Source organism: Thamnophis sirtalis, unplaced genomic scaffold (assembly GCF_051295495.1).
Source record: "Thamnophis sirtalis isolate CommonGarterSnake01/CBP01778 unplaced genomic scaffold, rThaSir2_p1.2 scaffold_4, whole genome shotgun sequence".
Taxonomy (NCBI): domain Eukaryota; kingdom Metazoa; phylum Chordata; class Lepidosauria; order Squamata; family Natricidae; genus Thamnophis; species Thamnophis sirtalis.
The window spans coordinates 122267887-122288090 of record NW_028261384.1 but is presented as its reverse complement, the minus strand read 5'-3'; the positions used below and the strand labels follow the sequence as shown (position 1 = coordinate 122288090).

The window sequence follows — 20204 nt, the reverse complement described above, 5'->3', positions numbered from 1 at the left end:
GCAATTCCCAGAATTCCCCAACTGGCTGGAGGCTTCTGGGAGTTGTAGTCTACTCTTTTAAAAATGGAACTGAGGTTGCTCCCTGTTGTGCCACCAGACAGCTAAAACAGGGATCTGAAAAGCTTGCTTACTGAGTCAGGCACAATATTTTACATTATTAATTTTTCACAGCAGTTCATTGGTGTGAAAGGAAATTACTTTCCAGCTAATGTGTGCAAGGCAGTATATGCTGAAATTTCTCTGCCTGTGCTGTTAGCATCTTCAGAAAAGATCTTAAATGGAACTTGGCAACAAGTGCCCTTTCCTTAGATAGTCCCAGTTCCATGCAAAAGCTTAAGCACCTTTAATCCCTAAGTGAAAGAAACTGACATAACCTCTGTGATGTAAAGTATAGCTCAACAGTTCTGACATTCACACTCAGTTGTTTACAGATTCTAAATAAAACAGGGAAATGTAGTAATGCAGAAATCTGGACATCTCTCCAGTTCATTTTCCAGTTTTTTCCCCTTTTGCTTGTTAATAAAGCCCCAAAAGTGATTGACTATAGAGTACAGTTAGTCACATGAAGACAATTTTCACGAATGCTACAATTCTTTTCATCTCTCAGATTGTGCTAGTTTGGGTTATTTTCAACAAACAGCTAAGAAGTTGTTAAGATTGAAAACAAAACTTCTGATATTTAAACTTGAAAGGGAGGGGAAGGCTATGAAATGCAATAATTCCTGCCAGCAATTTTAAATGTGAGTAACAAATGGAAGTTATATGGAATAATTGAAGTCAAGGCAAGGTTTGGAACTTTCACCCACATCTCTTCTGCTTGAAATGATCAGATCTGAGCAATAGAACTCACAGGTTACTTGAGCCCCTGTGGTTGACACTGGAAGAATATCCACCAGTCCAATATTCAGTGTTGCTTGTTCTAGCCTTCACAATTTTAATACGTAGCCTTCAACTCCCAGAATTTTGGAAGCGGAAGTCTATAATTCTTAAGATTGTTAAAATTGAAAAACACTGACTTGTTCAACAATCTGTGTATTGTATTGTATTTGGTTTATTTGTATGCCGCCCTTCTCCAGGAGGGACTCAGGGCGGCGAACAACTCAGGGGGGAAAGGGAACATAAACACAATACACATAATTAAAATACACGAAAATCACACAGCCATACCAGTCGAGAGGGGAGGGGAACTCATCAACCCCAGGCCTGCCGGCACAGCCAGGTTTTGACGGCTTTCTGGAAGGCCTGGAGAGAGGTGAGGGTCCAGATCTCCGTGGGGAGTTCATTCCAAAGGGCCGGAGCTGCTACAGAGAAGGCTCTCCCCCGGGTAGTAGCCAGATGGCATTGGCTGGTGGACGGAACCCGGAGGCCGACCCTGTGAGATCTAACGGGTCTTTGGGAGGTAATTGGCAACAGGCGGTCTCTCAAGTACCCAGGTCCAATACCATGAAAGGCTTTATAAGTTACGACTAGCACTTTGAAGCGTAGCCGGAGACCGATCGGTAGCCAGTGCAGCTAGCGGAGGATAGGTGTAATGTGGGTGTACCGAGGTGCACCCACAATCGCTCGCGCGGCTGCATTCTGGACAAGTTGAAGTCTCCAAATACTCTTCAAAGGCTGCCCCATGTAGAGCTCATTGCAGTAGTCCAGTCTTGAGGTCACGAGGGCGTGAGTGACTGTTGCGAGTGCCTCCCGGTTCAGGTAGGGACGCAACTGGTGCACCAGGCGAACCTGGGCAAATGCCCCCCTGGTCACAGCCGACAGGTGATGTTCTAAAGTCAGCTGTGGGTCCAGGAGGACTCCCAAGTTGCGCGCCCTGTCTGAAGGGAGTAAATTTTCACCCCCACCCCAGCCTGAGTGGTGGAATACTGGCCAAATTCTTGGGAACAATTGTCAGAAGAAAACCATATCTGTGCCCTCCTAAGAACTGTTGTCAGGGACAGAAATTTTAAACATATTTTCTAAAAAATAAATCCCTGATCAAGAATGCATTTTAATAACATTTTAATGACCTTAATTACTCATGGAAAATCATGTCCTTACATAACCCTATAGTTTCACAGAACAGAGTTTAATAAACCCCGACTGAAAGTATGTAAAAGAAAAAATGTAATAAACCTGAAATAGTTTGGAACACTGTACTTTGAACTGATGGAACAAGAATGGAACTGTTCAGCCACAGCCACATAAAATACGTTTCGAGTAGCAAAGAATGAAAAAATATCATCTGTATTGTTAAAGGGTGAGTTGCTCTGTTATGGTTTTGGAGCATGCGGCTTCTTGTGTAGATGCAAGGAAAAATAGGTTCCCCAAATACCAACATATCCCACAGTGAAAAAATTGAAACTGAAATTGAAACCACACAGCTTGAAGTTGTTGAGGTTGAGAAACACTGATCTAAAGAGCAACACAGGTACCTGGGAAAAATTAACTCTTGCAGATAAAGTAGCCCAGAATTACGAAGAGAATGGAAAAGCCATTTGTACTTCTTAACAGATTGACCTCCTTCCATAGGAACGGGAAGGAATGTAGCTTGAAGCTGGATCCAGGAACATGCAATGAAATCACAGACATGCATCCCTTCAGACTGAGGACATCCAAAAGGAACCATTGTTAAATCTGGGGAAATATCACTTGACAATACGTTTGCTGTTTTTCTGTTATTGCAAGTGGTATAGAGCATAGGGCACTATTTAAGTCTATTGCATAATTTATTGTACAATACATTTTGATAATACTTGTAAACAGAGCAACAGGGAAGGCAACCAAATTTATTTAGGGGATTTTTTTTTCCAATAGGAAAAAAAAAAAGATCCCTTGCTACTAGTTGAAAGCTGCGGCACCAAGCATGAAACAAGTGATTAAGAGTACTAGTTAGTTTTCACTATTTGTTTCTTGAAATCAAAGCTTCAGGGAAAGTCAATCACAAGGACTTGGCCCTGTGGCATCAAATGAAGAAGATCCATCATGGCATCTTCAGTTTGCTAGACCTGGAGGGAACACTGGCCTTGAAATGTACCTATGAGCTGTCTCAAAGGTGCTTTTTTGAAAAGCAACTGGATTGTTTTTTCCCTTGAAGAAGAGGTTTTGCTTCTCATCCAAGAAGCTTCATCAGTTCTGGCTGGATGGTGCAGGGTGGGAAAAAAAAGTTTTCCTGTTCCCTTTTGAAAAAGCACCTTTGAGGCAACCATGAGCAGCTGGATGACTGAGAGTCTCCATAAGCATTTACCTCCGAGCTGTTTTCGGCATTCTTGTAAACAAGATCAGGAGAGCAATAACTGAAAAAGAAAGAGTATTTCCAAAGCAGAAATGTTTATTAGAAATATAGATTAATACAAAAATACAATCAACCCACCCCCACCCCATCCCACCCGCCATGCCTAACAGAAATATAACCCCAGTAAGTCTATTCATACTGAGCAGGATTCACAGCCATTCATATTTTAACAATTCTTTCTGAGCTGCTTGATACGTCTGCCCTTCCATTCCCCCCCCCACCTCCGCTCCATTTATGCCTGTTTTGCTCTTTCTCTCCTATCATTCCTTTGTGATCAATGGGTTTTCTGGTTTAGTCAAGATAGCAGCCACAGAAGAGGAGTAACTTGATCTCCACCTAGTTGGATACATCCCTCAAAGTCCTAAATCTGGACCAGACGATTCACATCCTCTTCTTAATTCAGGCACTGAGAGTCTGATTGTGCATTGGAAGCAGAGTGCAAGGAACGGACAACACCAGTGACATCCAGCCCCACATTCGTAAGAACACTGTCTATGGTTTGGAGGACAACCTAGGATCCCTGGATCATGAAACATCTGTCACTGGAGATCAAGAGGTTGAGATGACGAGGAGAATAAAGAAGCCTGGGGAGTGCTCAGGATCACTTGGTGCTTGGAGAAAAATATTAGACAATTCACGAGTAGTTTGAGAAATAGCTGCTCTGGGGAAAGGGAAAAAGATGGGAAGGAAAGGGCTCCTATAGACATTTTTCTGTAGTTGGAGCTCAACACTCTTCCTCCTCCGAGAGGTCATGCAGTTCAGCTAGTTTTTGCTGTAGCAACTCCTCCACTTTAGCGGACTGGGACTGGGCAGGTTTTCCCTTTGCCCTAAGTCCCTTCCGGAGATGGGGTTTGCGTTGCTTACGGGGAAGGCCCACCTCCTGGAACTGAATTGCCCTCTTCAGCTTGCGTTGGCTGGTGAAGACAAGGGTTCCCTTGCGTTCCAGTGGTACCTCAAATATGGTCTCAAATGATCTGCAAGGAGAAAAAGGAGACTCGACACCAAATTTAAAAAGGAGAAGCTGTCTCTGAGGTTCCTTAACAGGGAGGTCAGCCTTAGGCTCGTAGCTATCAAACCGGCTAAAAGGAGGACAGATCTAACTCCTCTTCACTCCCAATATTTAGCATCGGGGGCAAACGATGCCAGCGTTCAGGCAATCATTAAGTGCAGAGCATATTCTGGATGTAAGCAAGGCATGGAACTGTGTTGTCATCAGACAATTTTAGCCATCTTCTTAATGGATGCCCAAAAGGTCAAGCGTGAAAAGAGGAAAGGGTATAAAATGCGAACCCAAGAAAAATGTAAAACACCTCTATAGCAAAATATCTACGGTTCCTTTTTGAATGCAGAGCCTTTTGTATTCACTGCTTGCTTGTTAAAGAACTGCTTGACCCACCCCCAGGATGAGAAAATTCTAAAAGGGGGAACAGGTGATTTATTATAGTACAGTGGTTCTCCATATTCTCTTCACCATGGACTCCCTTTGTGGCCACGGACCACCAAGACCACCTTGGACCATGGGCCCGGACCACCAAGACGTAATTTATAGTTATTTTTTTACTGCGAGCACACTGGCCCACATTAAAAATGAAATGAAAAATGAATTCTGATGCCTGCGCTTCAAGAGAGTGTATATCTACCCAAATGCATATACAACACACACATACACATGCTATATACAAACATAAATACTTACCTGCACCACCAGATTTAAATAACATTAATTCATGCCTTTACAGATCCCTGGGACGATATTGCGTTCCCCCAGGGGTCTGCAGACCAGAGTGGGGAGTGTTATAGAGAATACCACATAAATTCTGCATGACAGCAGTAAATGGGAAGCATGAGATGAGCCTAGACTGAAATAGTCGTTCAATGATGAATTCCGTAAGCCCTCTGTGGTCCATCAGTTAGATGGGTGTGGTGCCCTGGTGCACTTTGAATCCAACGCAATCAACGTTAACTTACCTGTTGCTTCCTCAACAGGTAGCATATGCTAAGGCAGTTTTCTCAAACTCAGCAATTTTTCAAGATGCGTGGATTTCAACTCCCAGAATTTCCCCAGCCAGCATTCTGGAATTAAAGAAATGTGGGCTTCAATCACGCTGGCTGAGGGATTTCTGGGTATTCAAAGTCCACACATCTTAAAATTGCTGAGGTTGAGAAACACTGTGCTAAAGCAACAAATCAGTCCACTACAGTGATTCTCAACCTGGAGTTCATGGATCCCTGGGGGGGACAGCGATATTACCGCAGGGGATGCGGGAAGGCTTGAAGAAATATTATGATTTAAATCTTGAGTTATGTCTTGGGGGTCTGTGGCCACAAAATGTATTTTAAGGGACTTCGTGGTGAAGAAAGGGTGGAGAACCACTACTCTAGTACTTTTATATGCATTAGCTTTCTTCCAGAGAGTGCCGTCCAAATAATTTGTCTCAACCTTCCTAGCCAATACAGGCAGGAAATCTTCAGGTAGAAACTATAGCATTTCTTTTTCAAGTGTGCTGACTCTACTTGGCTGAGTCCTAGATTAAACACAAACTCTGTATTGTGGTTTGCTTAACTATGGTCTGCAGAACTCATAATTGGTTTTACAAAGCTGCTGAGCCATAAACCAGAGTGTACAGATGGTCAGGTCCCACCACCTTGTGACTCCACTATGTATCAGTCTGGCCAACCTGGACCAAGCCCTATACAACAACCATTAGCAGGGCCTTCTCACCTCTTCTCTGTAGGTGTATGATAGTTCTTGTTTGTGTAGATCTCCTCCAGACTGAACACCTTCTTGTTCAGCCTGAGAAAAGAGAGAAAGGGAACATATTACCTTGGAATAACTTGGCCAGTAGGGGAAAATATCTGTGAGATGGGGAAATTGTTCTGCAGAATAATAAAGCATTTTCTCTGCAGTGCATAGGGTAACATTCTGCTCATTTTTTCAGGCAAGCTTCTTAGCCTGCCATTCCATTAGATTTTGACAGAACTATCCACTGGGTCATATTGTCCACAGCATCTTTGGAAAATGTTCCAGGCGCAAGGTTCCAGAATGCCCTTCTCTTTAATCCCTGTTCTCCAAAGAAGTTGATCTCTGACCCACTATCAGAAGGTACAAATCCTAGATTTGTTCCAATGCAATTGAAAAGCAAATGACCCAGCACTTTAACCCTGGAAAAGGTCTAGTCCTTTCTGCTTACCCACTGCCCCTTTTCTAGCTTAGAATCATGGGAGAATCTGGATCCTAGGTTCTCTGGCCACTATTGGGTAATCTGGAAGCCCATTCCCACCCTCCTGCAGAAGCATTTTCATTTGGGGCTCCCAATTTGTTTAAGGCATGCTCTCACCTGACTGGACGGGGAAGCCCCATGGGGGTGAGATTGGCTTGATGCCTGGCTGGGGTCTTGCGGATTCTTATGCAGGACACTTTTTCTAATGTGTTCTCTTGGGACCCCTGCAGGTTTTAGGGAAATTAAGTGGGGATAAGCATGGACATGACGGGAAAGGCAAGCCCTATAGAGAGGTAGGGTTTGTCTTAATCCAACCCCACCCCTCACTCGCAACACTTCCTCTATTACGGCCCTACATCAAACAGTGACTGACCTTCGTTTCATCTTCTGAAAGCATCAACGGCTCTGATGCAACCATATCTAGGCCAACCGCAGGTACCTTTTGCCCACCATCTGGGGAGAGGGAGGCCTTCCTGAAAGGGCAAAGGAAACAAGTCACGTACAGATCAAAGAGACCCCACATGTTCTCCATGTTGGAGAACATCTGCTCATTGGTTCAGAGGGGACAGAAAAGGAAAAGAACTTAAATTCAGTCTCTGCCCAATTCTTTTCCTCCTAAATTTCCAGATGTGTCACGATTGCAAACATCCGCATTCTCCGCATGTACAACCAGGAGGTCTGTAATCCAACACTTCTTGTAGGAAAAAGAAAGCGAGCTGACTGAACAGGAAGACCTACTAAATATGCAGCACAACACAGGAGTTGGAGGGTTCACCGACAAAAGGGTGAACGACAAAAGGGCGAATGACAAAAGCGCGCCCGACTAAACCGCGGTGACAAAATCACGAGTTCTAAAGCGCGCCAACAAATGAGCGCTGAAGCACAGCGACAACAGCGCGGTGACGGAAGCGCGCTCTAAACCTAAACCTAAACCTAACCTTAAATCTAACCCTAACCCTAACCCTAAACCTTACCTCAACTTAAATCACGCTTCTGTCACCGCGCTGTTGTCGCCACGTTGATGACATCGCAGTTTTAGCACCACGGTTTTGTCGGTGCGCTTTTGTCGTGCGCGCATTTGTCGGGTCACAGAGTTGGAGGAAAGGTGGGGGGGGGAAAGTGATGCCTCCCCCTTTGCAGATTCCAGAACTAGTTAAGAATTGGACACACAATGGTGCCTTACGGAGAAATAGATATCAGGGGAACATGGCCTGATGTAACCATAATCTAAAAAAAAAAAAAACTTTCAAATACTCTTGCTCAAAGTCTTAAGCAGCAGACAATGGCCACCAACATACTCTTGGATTACAGTAGTCCTCCATGAACGACCAAAATGGAGACCAAAATTTCTGTTGCTAAGTGAGACAGTTGTTAAAACAAGTTTTGCCTCATTTTACAACCTTTCTTGCCAAACGTGTTAATGGCATGGCTGTTAAGTGAATCTGGCTTCCCTGTTGACTTTGCTTGTCGGAAGGTCACCTAAGGTGATCACATGACCCCAGGACACTGCAACCGTCATAAATATGAAACATCTGGATTTTGATCACATGACCACGGGGATGGTGCAATGGCCGTAACTGTGAAAAATGGTCAGAAGTCACTTCTTTCAATGCCGTCGTAACTTCGCTCACTAAATGAACTGTTGTAAGTCGAAGACTACAACACCCCCTTTATTCCAGATTCATTCTGGCTGGGAATAGGAGTCCAAGAACATGTGATCAAAATCTCCCAAAGTAAAAAAAATGGGCTGTACCCATCCCCCGGGGCCTCAGCCCACTACCGGGCAGTGGCCTGTTTAGAACTTGGCCACAGAAGCAGCAGACGAGCAGCTCCTTTTGTGCAAGCAGCAGGGGCGTACGCCCACCACTTGTACAAATGAACCCTCGTGGGCTCACCTGCCACTTGCGCATAACCATTCCCTCATCAAGCTGGAAAGGTTGAGGACTGCTCTTGTAACAGATCCAGCCTTTCGGACAGGGAGGGATCAAAAATCTGTTCCTTTCTCACCCTTCCTTTCCTTTCAGCCAGGAAATGAAGCCTATGCCTGTGCCTTCAGGATCATCCTCACATTGCTGGGTGCGGAGCTGACGTTCTTTGAGGGGGAACAACATACCTCTTTGGGGAACAGGGAAGGGAAAGTTATTACCTGGGATGTGCCGGGTCAGGTTCATGACAGCAGGATGGTGTCAGGGAAGAGTAGGAGGAAGGATCACAGTAGGTGGTATGAACCAAGGGTCGTGGCAAGAGGCGGGCAGGGGGGCTGCTGAAGGGGTACACTTCCTTACGCAGGCAGGGCAGCGTGGGACGGTCCAGTTCTCGAGATACTTCCAGACTGCAAACTGTGTGTCGGCGTTGCCGCAGCTGCAACAATGGAGAAAGCACCGAAGAGACACTTTGCCAAGAGCAGGCTCTAGGAAAATCAGGGCAGGAGTAGCTACGTCCAAGGTGGGGCTGTGGAGCCGGCTCCCCTTGGCTCAAGCGCCACTGGCGGATGGGGGGCCTCCCGCTCACCACCAGGCGGTCAGCTTCTTCTCTCTCTTCTTCGTGGCAAGAGCTCCTCTTGCGGGGACGTGGTTCAGAAATGGCAATTTTCACCTCGATATTGACTCCCGGGCGAGGGGTGGCCGACGGAGTTGTTGCCGCTTCGTCCCCATTTGCTGGAGGACATGGTGATGGGGACGGAGATCTTTCAATGGGCGGCAGGGATGGTTTGGACGGGCTGAAGAAGATCTCGGCAAAGGCTTCCAGTTTCGAACGCATGCTTTGGAAGACTGGGGCCAAGCCCCAGGGCCTGAAACGCGGGACCATGGACGGACGCAAGAGGGTCGAAACCGAGGTAGAACTGGATGTTTCAGAGGACGGACCTGATGGAAGGAGAAAGATATGGCTGTTACACACGAGGTATCTTGAGGGCCATTGACACGAGATGTTAAAACACAGCTATGCGATGATTTATTTATAACCAGTTTCAAGCATCTGAATGTAAATCGGATAACCATGGGGAATGCTGCCATGGTCATAAGTGTGAAAAATGGTCATAAGTCACTTTTTTCAGTGCCATTGTAATTTTGAATGGCCACTAGGCAAACTGTTGTCAGATGAGGGCTACCTGTACTTCTTAACTGCCATCTACCTCAGAGGCGGGGGGGGGGGGGCTGATGATCTCAAAGCAACAGAGGGAGAGTTCAAAATATTTCTCTGGCTGGCATCTTTCGAAGAATGTTGGTCAGGAAAAAAACTTTACTTTGGACTTAAGGAAGAGGGAAGTCCTGTCTTAGCATGTGGCAGAAGTTGGCTGATTTAGGCTGATTCAGAAGTTAACCAATATCAGCTCAGAGGAGAGACTCCTGACCCCCAGAACATGCCAGAGAAGTTACTAGATTTGGAAGTTTAAGAAAATCTGCCAGGAGGTAGTGGTAAGCTTTTATTTCGTATTACTTACTTGCTAAATTTGTATATGCAACTATATGCATCTTGCCACATTGTGGTTCTGGGCAGTTTCCAATGTCACAAAACACCATCAAAAACAATTAGTTCATTAAAAATATTAATAATTAAATTTAAAGCATTAAAATTAACAAAAACATTAGGCAAAAAGGAGCCAATACCCATCGGGGTCTCAAATCAGGTGGCAGAGCCAGGTCTTCAGCCCCTTCCAGAAGGCCGAGAAAGTGGTGGCGGATCCCACCTTGAGGGCACGGTGTTCCAAAGGGAGGAAGCCACAGCAGGAAATGCTCTGCTCCTGACCCCCCCCCCCACCAACCAAAATTCCTCAGCCGAAGCGGTCAACAGTATGCCCCTTCTGCACGGGAGGCAGGCCAATCCCATAGAGATGAGAGACCTCCTCAAGTAGCCTGGATCCATGACCAGGACATAATGTTTTTGCCAAAAAAAACTGCCTGGATCATCAACACGAAGTGTCCGACTGTCACCAAATTGTCAATTTGCTTTGAAAGAAACAGTGCTTTGCTGTACAAGTAATCCTTGACTTACAACAGTTCGCTTAGTGGCCCTTTGGAAGTTACATTAGCACTGAAAAAGCGTGACATATGACTGTTGTTCACACTTACAATGGTTGCAGCATCCCCATGGTCATGTGATCAAAATTCAGATGTTTGGCAACTGACTCATATTTATGACAGTTGCAGTGTCCGGACTGATCCCCTTTTGTGACCTTCTGACGAGCAAAGTCAATGGAGGAAGCCAGATTCACTTAACAACAGTGTTACGAACTTAACAACTGCAATAATTCATTTAACAACAATGGCAAGAAAGGTCGTAAAATGGGGCAAAGTTCACTTAATCGAAATCTTGTTTAGCAAGAGAAATTTTGGGTCCAATTGTGGTCGTAAGTCAAGGACTATCAGTACATGACATCCTTTCCAAAGAGACACAGTGGTGCAAGCGATGAAAAGGCCCAAAGTCAAAAGTACTCTAGGGCATCATCTTTTTCTCTTCCTCATCTTTCTCTTCTTTTCCTTCCTTTTTTCACTGTTCCTCTTTTCTTGGCCTCTTTCTCATGCACAGCAATATTGCTAAATATTTGCAAGGATATAGTAATTCGCCTTCATTTTCTTCAACACTTGTGTCTGTAATGCTAGCATGTGTCAAGATTAATAATTGAAGGGAAAAGGAGGCATTCTCATCACAGGTCAAGATAGAAAAAAATTTCTCTTCCCTTTACATTATTGTTTCTTAACCATGGCGGGCTGGGGAATTCTGGAAATAGGAGTCCACACATTTTAAGTCACCAAGGTTAAGAAATATTATTTCTTATAGTATTATAAAATTTTTAAATCTGGCAATCTTATGTCAAAAATGGCTAAGATGGTATGAATACTTTTGAAACATTGAATTATGTGACATGGATTTCAAGAAGACAAAATTAGTTGTTCAGTGAAGTCTCATTCTAACATTAGCAAAAGGTTTCTCACTCTCAAGCAAATATAAAAACTTGCTAGAGCCTTTTCTTTTTTCAAATTTGTTTTTTATTTGTTTATCCCTTCGCTTTGTACTTTTTTTTATGTATGAAGTATCAAATACGTAGCCATTATAATTCTACATTCCTTATTTGGAGAAATCATCAAAATTTAGAGTGAATTCCACTGCCTAATACATCGGTCCAGAATCCTTGGCGATGTAAATCCCCATCTTTTCTAAATAAGTTCAGGAACAGTGTTACATGACATGAATTCCTCCTTGCCTTTGCCATTCCCTCAAACAGCTTACTTTAGCATTATTTCTTTGAGGATCCTGTCCCTAAAGTGCAACCTTTGGCCACAGACAGGTTGATCACTTTTGCTATCAGTGTTTAGGTATAAACGTTTTTTGCATACTACCAAACTCCTTTATTTAATTCAGCATGCCACCAACCTGTGTGATGCTCCTGGTCATGTAGATCTGAAGACACTGGCGTTTTTATGCTTGATGGCAGATAAGGCAATTCTCGATGATCACTCCTGAGCAAGAGCATAAAGAATGGAAAGTGATGGGCAAACGTTTTAGCTCTTCTGTCTGATGATGTCCCGGAACAGCCTTCTCCAGCCGGGCATCAGTTAGAAATTTACCCAGCACTGGCATTAAAGGATAAAAAATGTTAAGCCCTCCCCAATCCAGAGATTCCAAATAAAGTAGACTTCCATTCGGGAAACTGTCCTACCAGCATGGCATTCAGCAATCACAGTACCTGGAAGGCTAACACACCTGGGGAGTGGCCCATTAAGGAAGATTACTCTCAAGATCTGTTTGCAGCACAACCATAATCCTGGTGAAGGGAAAAGGATGGCTTAGTCATTCCTCCATCCTAATGTGGAAACACTCACCTGCAGGGAGGTGGGAAGTTCTCCAGAAGCTCCTGGCCAACACCAGCGTCCTGCTGGCGAGAAAAGAGGTCTGAACTAAAATGGGACCACCTTCCCTCTGACCCCAACCTGCAAAAGGTTTGCCCATGTGCAAATGATTTCCCGCAGCAAACTCACCTGGGCTTGGGTCAGCTGACAATCCTCCAAAGTGGGAATTGGCCGATGAGCCTCCTCTTCTGGAGTGGCCCGTGTTCCCTCTCTCCCATTTATAAGAGGGACTCCATTCTGCAGGCGCTGCCTCTTGGCTTGCAAGCGCTCTGACTCACGGCAGCGAGGGGGAGAGAGTCTATGTTCCCCCAACTTCTGGCACATGGGAGCCAACTGTTCCTGAGGTTCTTTACAGGGACGAGAACCCAGCTTAGGCAGAAGGGATCTGAAGGAGCAAGACAGACAGGTAGGCTGCTGACATCCACAAACTACACTCTCAACTTTTTTCTCCTGAATCCTTGCTCACCTGCACACAGTGCTATCCTGTCTGTTTCTTGACCAGGAAACTTTGGTCTCATTCCCAAATGAGGACTGGAGGAGTTTTTTGGAAGGAAGCAAGGCAGGCCTTTGTAAAAGGGAGCATCTTTGTGGAACCTCCTGGACAGAGGGAGAGACAACCTAACTTTCAAACATCTGTAAACATCAGATAAGAAGCCTCTTTTCCTCATCCCACGGGCTAGCGTTGGCAGCTTGAATCTGCGGGGGAAGACGAGCTGAGTCAACAGAGACTCGGGGGGGGGGGGGCACTCCGTTGGCTTGGAAGGAAACAGAGGAAGGGCAGAACCAGTCCAGCCAGAGCTGTTCAGGACTAGAACAGCTCATAAGAGCGACAGGAACAGGAGAGACAGAGCTCAGGAGATGAACAAGGACCACCATCCCCTGACCCGAAAGCACAAAGAGAAGAGAGAAGGAGAGAACAACGTAGATTGAGCCAGTTACGAGGGAGGAGAGTGCCCCACCCCCCTTCAGAAGGCACACCAGGGGAGTGAGTTTAAGTTTAAGTTTAATAAATTTATATGCCGCCCAATCCCGAAGGACTCCGGGCGGCTTACATAAAAGACAATTTAAGAAGTACTAAAAGTTTAAAAAGTAGAAGACAGAATAGGTTAAAACACAGCACGCACTCAACCGTAATGGGGCTGGGCCTCATTCAAGAGGTCAACAGCCCCAGGCCTGCCGGAAAAGCCAGGTCTTAATAGACTTTTTGAAGGCCGCGAGAGTGGGGAGGATACGGATCTCTGGGGGTAGATCGTTCCATAGGGTGAGTGAGACTTAAGGAGCATTTGTCTGGAACAAACACTGAATTCATGAAGTGGTGAGTGCTGACATTTGAACCGCCTTGGATTCCTTGCATTCCGTATGGCTTTTTGGACTAATTACCTGGATTCTTTGCTTCCTGAACTCCTTGCTTTGCCCTGCTGGATTTACTGCTGTGCAGCTATAAAATGCACAGCGCTGGACTGGATTTCTTATCTTGGTTACTGTGTGCTAACCTTGTTTACTGGACTAGAGGCTGTTGAAGGTACTTGTGACAGCTTTGCTCCAAGACTTGTAGTAAGTGTGAGGAAGTTTGGGGGCTCAGGTGGAACAATAAAGGGAAGTTAGACCTGCTCTCTGGCTGTGTTGCTTTCATGCCAAACCCTGGATCACCACACAGAAAAAACTACAGATCATATGATTAACTCTCCTGTTTCAGTTATACAAAACATTGTACTTGAATGATTTCCTGCACTCGGAGAAACTCTTGGCTGTGAAGGGAATCAAATCTACCCATTTGTTCTGTGCAAGAGTCTAAATTTCAGAACACACGTTTTGTGAAGAGTTTTAGAGGCAAGAATTGTAATAAGTTTCTTTTTTCCTATCTCATTCTGCCCTATCATCATAGATCAGCTCTTAGAAATGTTAGTAATTCAACCCAAAAATGCATGCCATAGTATAACATCATTATCCACAAATGGTTAGAAACAGAAAAAATAACTTGCAAGTTTGAAAAGAATTCTATACGTAAAAAAGCTTGGTAAATCAAAACTTATCTGCTTAATAACAAACAAATAAAAAATTAGGCATCAGACCTGTAATTTAAGAACACCCAGTCTCAATTAGTAATGAGGGAATTGCCATCTGCCTACACAAAGCCTGGGAGATACATCATCCATTCAGTTTGGTAGCCTATCCCGCAAATCCCTTTAACATTCACTCCAGGTTTTACAGCATCCTTACTGGCACTTGGGTTGTGGAAAAGTCTTCCAGATCAATAGCCAACACCTTTCGCTGTTTCTTCTCTATGGGAGATGCCACATCCCACAGGGTCTCTCCCATCCCACCGCAAGGATCCCTGCCCTCATCTGCCTTTGGCGGGGAGCCTTGTTGGAGCCGCTGCCTCTTCTTGGGTGACCACTTTTCATCCTCACTTAAGAGGAGTGAGTTTCTGCCTCTGTCCAGGGGCTCCCGAAGACGTGAAGGGGTCCCCTCCTCCTCAGCTGTAGGCCTGCAAAAGGATACAGAGAGAGATTCTCAAAACAACAGCCTGATTCCTCCTCCTCCTCCCCTTCTCCCCACGTTGAATTCCCAGAATAAAAAATATGGCAATCTCTAACCTGAATATGATTTTTCGTCGCCTGGTTGTCATCTCAGAAGTGGGCAATCGTGAACAACCCCCATTAGAGGTGCATTCCATGGCTGGACTCAGACCCAACACCTTTTGGAGGTCAGGAATTGGGAAGCTGCCCTATTTCTCCTCCAGAACCTCATTTCTCACCTCTCTGTGGTGGAAGAGAAATCAAATGAATAAATGTTTACTTATTTCATTTTTTTAAAAAAACACTTGAATATGTACATAAAGATTCTCCTCTGTATCTTGAAATAATTAGCAATGAGAAAAACTACATTTCATTTTAAAATATCTCCAGATCAAGGTAAGAATAATGGCAGAGTTAATGGCTGGGAAATGCAACATTTTTAAAAAGATCAATTTTGTATGGTGAAAAAATTACAAATTTGAGGAGTGGTGTGCCCCAAAGGGATTCTGCTCAGTTAATTGCAGTGAACTGAGTATTTTTGAGGGAAATATAAAACAATTTACAGAAGTCTAAAAAGAAAGGAAAACACTGGCAAAAAGTGATCACATTACAAAACTAAATAACTTTAGTAATGTCAAAATACTGAGGAACTTGAAATAGTTCCTTAATATCAGTGGTGTGTTTCAAAATTTTTTCGAACCTACTCTGTGGGTGTGGCCTCCTTTGTGGGAGTGGCTTGCCAGCCATGTGACCTCGTGGGAGTGGCTTGCCGGCCATGTGTTTTCTTTCTCTCTCTGTATTTCTGTCTCTGTCTCTTTCTCTCTTTCCTTCCTTTTGTCTCTCTGTCCCTTTTTCTTTTTTCTTTCACCTCTCTCTCACTTTTTCTTTTTTTCTTTATTTATTTCTTTCTTTCCCTTTCTCTCGCTGTGTGAGTCTGTCTGTCTGTCTGTCTGTCTGTCTGTCTGTCTGTCTGTCTGTGTGTGTGTGTGTGTATGTAGTGGGTTTCAAAAATTTGATGAACCGGTTCTACCAAACTGGTGCAAACTGGTAGGAACCCACCTCTGCTTAATATGCTACTAATTGAAGACATGTTCATAAGGCATCCAAACTACCATAACAGAGCCTTTTTAGGAAGGATTTAATTAAGGAAATAATTAAAACTGGTTTTCAATCGGCAGGTTTTAAGACTTGTGGACTTCAATTCCCAGAAGATTTCCCATTAGATCCCACAGACTAGGCCTCCTCCGAATTCCATCGGTAGGCCAATGTCGGCTGGCAACCACCCGGAGGAGGGCCTTCTCTGTGCCTGCTCCGGCCCTTTGGAACGATCTCCCTGTGGAGATTCGTACCCTCACCACCCTTCAGGCTTTCCGTAAAGCCGTCAAGACCTGGCTGTTCCAGCAGGCCTGGGGCTGCTGAGTCCCATTCCCTACTCGAATGGGTATGCGTGTTGAGACCTTTTAGACGGTTTTGTATTGTTGTTGTTTTTGTGTGTGTGTGGTTTTCCTTTTTGTATTGTCCTCCCCCCCCCCTGGTTTTGTTAGCCGCCCTGAGTCCCTCGGGAATAGGGCGGCATACAAGTCGAATAAAAACTTCAAACCTTCAGAATTCTGCAAGTTAAAGTCCACACATCTCAAATTTGCCAATGTTGAGAAATAAAGAATTAAACTCTTTTTGCCTCTTAGGGCTGTCATTCCCCACCTTCTTCAGTTTGGAATTTTAATCAGGCTTAATTTTTAAAAAAATCATTTTTAATCATTCCATCTTGAAATCAAAATGCATTTATTTAAAAGTTTTTCCACCGTCCACCAGTGTCTATTGTCATAAACTATTAATAGAGCTGAGCATCCTAAAAAAAAGAGGAATTCATTTTTATTGACAAATTGCCTATTTCTACACAAAGCTGCACTTCAATGGAAGTTATTTCCTGTTTTTTAACAGCAGGTCAAGTGTGTAGTGGGGTGTGCTTTTCTAAGAAGGATGGCAAACCGTGCTCTCACCTTTGAAAGGTTTGCTATTTTAAATAGTTATTCTTCTAAGCCAGTGTTCTCTACCTTGGTAACTTTTAGATGCGTGGTCTTAGACTCTCAGAATTCCTCAGTCAGTATGATTGGCTAGGGAATTCTAGGAACTGGAACCCACACATCTTAGGAGTTGCTAAGGTTGAAGAAAAAATGTTCTAAATTGTGCTGCACAATACACAGAGGTAAGTGAGGAAATGGGATTATGCCTCAGAGAAGCTAATTATGAATCATTAGCAATCATCTAAATCAGTGTTTTTCAACCTTGGCAACTTGAAGATGTCCGGACTTCAACTCCCAGAATTCCCCAGCCAGCATTCGCTGGCTGGGGAATTCTGGGAGTTGAAGTCCGGACATCTTCAAGTTGCCAAGGTTGAAAAACACTGATCTAAATCATATGCTAAGACCCATTCCTTCTCCCACAGCAGGATAAAAAAAACTGAGATAGAAAAAGTTTTCCCAGCATGTCAGAAGATTCCTCTGTACAGTGTGTGTGTGTGTGTGTGTGTGTGTGTGTGTGTGTGTGTGTGTGTATATTTTAAGACAGTTTTGGACTCTTGGTGACTGGCTGGACTAGTGTCAGCAGTATTTTGGGCAAGGTTTTTGAAAGTGGTTTGGCACTGCCCACTTTCTAGGGCGGAGAGAGTGAGTGACTAGGCCAAAAATATCCAGCTGGCTTTGTGCCAGAATAGAATAGAATGGAATGGAATTAGGAATAGGAGTAGGAATAGAATTCTTTATTGGCCAAGTGTGATTGAACACACAAGGAATTTGTCTTTGGTGCATAAGCTCTCAGTGTACATAAAAACACAAGATGCATTCATCAAGAATCATAAGGTGCAGTACTTAATGATAATCATAAGGTACAAATAAGCAATCAGGAAACAATCAATATAAATCGTAAGGATACAAGGAACAAAGTTACTATCATGCAGTCATAAATGGGAGGAGATGGGTGATAGCAATGATGAGAAGACTAATAGTAATGCAGCATTATGGAATAGTCTGACAGCGGTGAGGGAATTATTTGTTTAGCAGAGTGATAGCGTTCGGGGGGAAAAACTATTCTTTTGTCTAGTTTTCTTGGTGTGCAGTGCTCTATAGCATCGTTTTGAGGGTAGGCTAGACTTGAATCACCTGTTTTCTAGCCTGATGACTTATAGTTTATTGCTTTAGCTACTACATCAAGCTGACTGCCCTATATAGTGGATACTAGCATTGTACTATATTAAAGCAATCAAACCAGGACAGAAATCATATCCTCCCCCCATCACTCCACATCTTTTAACAATAGCAATACATGACAGACTAACATTTGCAGCTCAATTTGAGTTATTACATGACAAAATCCAAAACTGGACGTTAATTGTATCACCACCACTCAAAAAACACAAAATAGTACAGCAGCTTTCATGTTCCTTAGACTTCCAAGGCAAGGTTTCTTTCACCTCAGCCTATTCCCACCAAGCTGGCAGATGACAAATTCCTATGAAATGAAAAGTTTTCATACTCTTTCCTAGTTTGGCCTTAATTTTTAAAAAAAACTAAAAAAATAGTTGGCCTTAATTAAAAAAAACTTAGAACAATAGACTTTCCCCCCCCTTACATGCAGAAACACAACCTTGATTTTCCCACTCTTTTTCTTAACTTAACTGTAAACTTGCACCTTTCGCTTCTTCCCATTATAGATAAAAAGGGGGTTTGGAAAAGTTGTGTGTTTGTAGGAGAAACAGCAAAGGCCAAATTAGAGGACAGGATGAAAATCAAGATAACTCATGTCAATGAGTCCTTCCAGGCTAAAATTCGAGGCCAAAAGAGTGCCAGTCTTGCTACAATGTTATAATTTAAAGAAATGTCCATCCTGATTTTTTTTGCTACAGAGTTTCCATTTAGCAAGGAAGCAGCCAGTCCAAAGTTTCTCCCATCCCATTCTTCCACTAACGGATTCCCCCCACCCCCAATCTTAACTTTCTGAATCACTTGGCTGGGATAACACATCCAGAATCCCTCAGTTGTGTTTGTGTGACTCTTGGCACCAGTTTTTACCAACCATTTTCACCCCAAGTCTGTAAGGAGCGTGCATAAGTGCACCAACCGTCCCTGTCCTAATATTCCCTTTTCTTCGTATCCATTTCATGTATCCAAAATCATGTTCATACTTATATATGTTATCTAATACGTTTGACTAAATAAATAAATAAAGCTTATCAAGCAAGAAGAGGGGGGAGACAGAAGGAGGCATAGTAACTCAGAGCTAGGCTTGAAGCAGCTTGAAAAAGACGGGGCTGGGGCGCAGGCAAAGCCCCGACGTTCGTTTTTGCAGCCTTTGCGCACCCCATCCTACGCAAGAAGTTGTCAGAAGGGACGCGCACACATAATCTCGTAGGTCCCTCCACCCGGGCACCCCGCACCTACCCACCCTCCTTCGCCCGGCATACAAGCCATGCTTGACGGTCGCCCAGGAAGCGAGCCGAGGATGCCCGGCTGCCAGTGAAACAGCAGGAGGAGCTGCCCTCGGTTCCCACCAAGGACTCCTCTCGGGTCATCCGCCAGGCAGACCCACCCCACCCTCCATACTCCACGGGGGAATATCTCACCTCCAACCCCCGCAGGGAAGTGGTAGCAGTCGCGTCGCTAAACAGAGGACGGGGGTCGGTGGGGGGGAGGAGGAAACACGACCCCATCCCTCAGGTTACCCCTTTTTCCTTTCCCCCCTCTGCTCTTTTCTCATCAGCTCATGGGCCCGGCCGGATCCTGCTCCGGATCCCGGCCGTCCAATAGCGGCCGGCTTTATTTTCTGCCGCAGCCAATGACTTCCTGTTTCTTTACTCAAGTGGCGGCTCAGGAATCGCCATCATTACTTAGGGCAGGAACGGCGATCCTCTGTCGTCAAGGCCTTTATGTGGCGCCGAAGAGCGCGGTCGGGAAGGGCGGGTCCGTTTTTGGTACTGGGGATTCAGGAGGCGTGTCTTTAGAGATAGAATGGGTAGTTTTAAAATCTAGTAAAGTCTTTAAAGAACCCATTTCAATTTAGTTGCACCACCCTCTTCCGAAACTGATTTCCCGGCTACCAGTGAAAATATGACTATCTCGCACTCATCTTTTTTAAGGGGCGCGCACTTCGGTGGCGTCACCGGCAGCGCCTCGTTCGGCTCCAGAGGCCTCTGTTTTTTTATTATTATTCACAGGATGAACCTTGTGAGTTCCGGGCCAATGGCCGAAACGGGGAAAAAATAAAACGACGTTGTAACTGCCCTCTCGGTTCGGGTCAACGTAGTGTTGAAGTCAATAGGCCCACCATTTTGAGTGTGGGCAAGAAA

The 20204-nt window shown here is 44.5% G+C and overlaps 1 protein-coding gene across 5 annotated transcripts; it reads right to left on the bottom strand.

Annotated features, from left to right (window-relative positions):
* Positions 1–3738: 3738 nt before the first annotated feature.
* PRR14 (proline rich 14) lies at positions 3739–19794 on the bottom strand. 5 transcript variants are annotated; one of them, XM_014067318.2, is made up of 13 exons: positions 19482–19742; positions 14942–15106; positions 14565–14832; positions 12811–12941; positions 12474–12729; positions 12318–12370; positions 11869–11954; positions 9007–9359; positions 8642–8856; positions 6869–6968; positions 6613–6719; positions 5997–6068; positions 3739–4248 (listed from the first exon to the last, which is right to left on the bottom strand). In XM_014067318.2, exons 2-13 carry the CDS (start codon positions 15019–15021, stop codon positions 3999–4001), a joined length of 1971 nt encoding a protein of 656 aa, XP_013922793.2. In that variant the 5' UTR covers positions 15022–15106; positions 19482–19742; the 3' UTR covers positions 3739–3998. The 5 variants fall into 5 exon arrangements, with proteins under 5 accessions (XP_013922793.2, XP_013922792.2, XP_087570174.1 ...); XM_014067317.2 differs by having other exon boundaries at positions 8642–9359; XM_087714048.1 differs by having other exon boundaries at positions 8642–9359; positions 12318–12367; positions 19482–19741.
* Between the last annotated feature and the right edge of the window lie 410 nt (positions 19795–20204).

Coding starts and splice junctions, on each gene's coding strand:
- PRR14 (XM_014067317.2), bottom strand. CDS start 15,021: ATGGAATGCACCTCTAATGGGGGTTGTTCACGATTGCCCACTTCTGAG. Junction 12,371..12,473: donor GTCAGCTGACCCAAGCCCAG/GTGAGTTTGCTG, acceptor TTTTCTCGCCAG/CAGGACGCTGGTGTTGGCCA. Junction 6,069..6,612: donor GGGCTTCCCCGTCCAGTCAG/GTGAGAGCATGC, acceptor CTCTTTTCTCAG/GCTGAACAAGAAGGTGTTCA.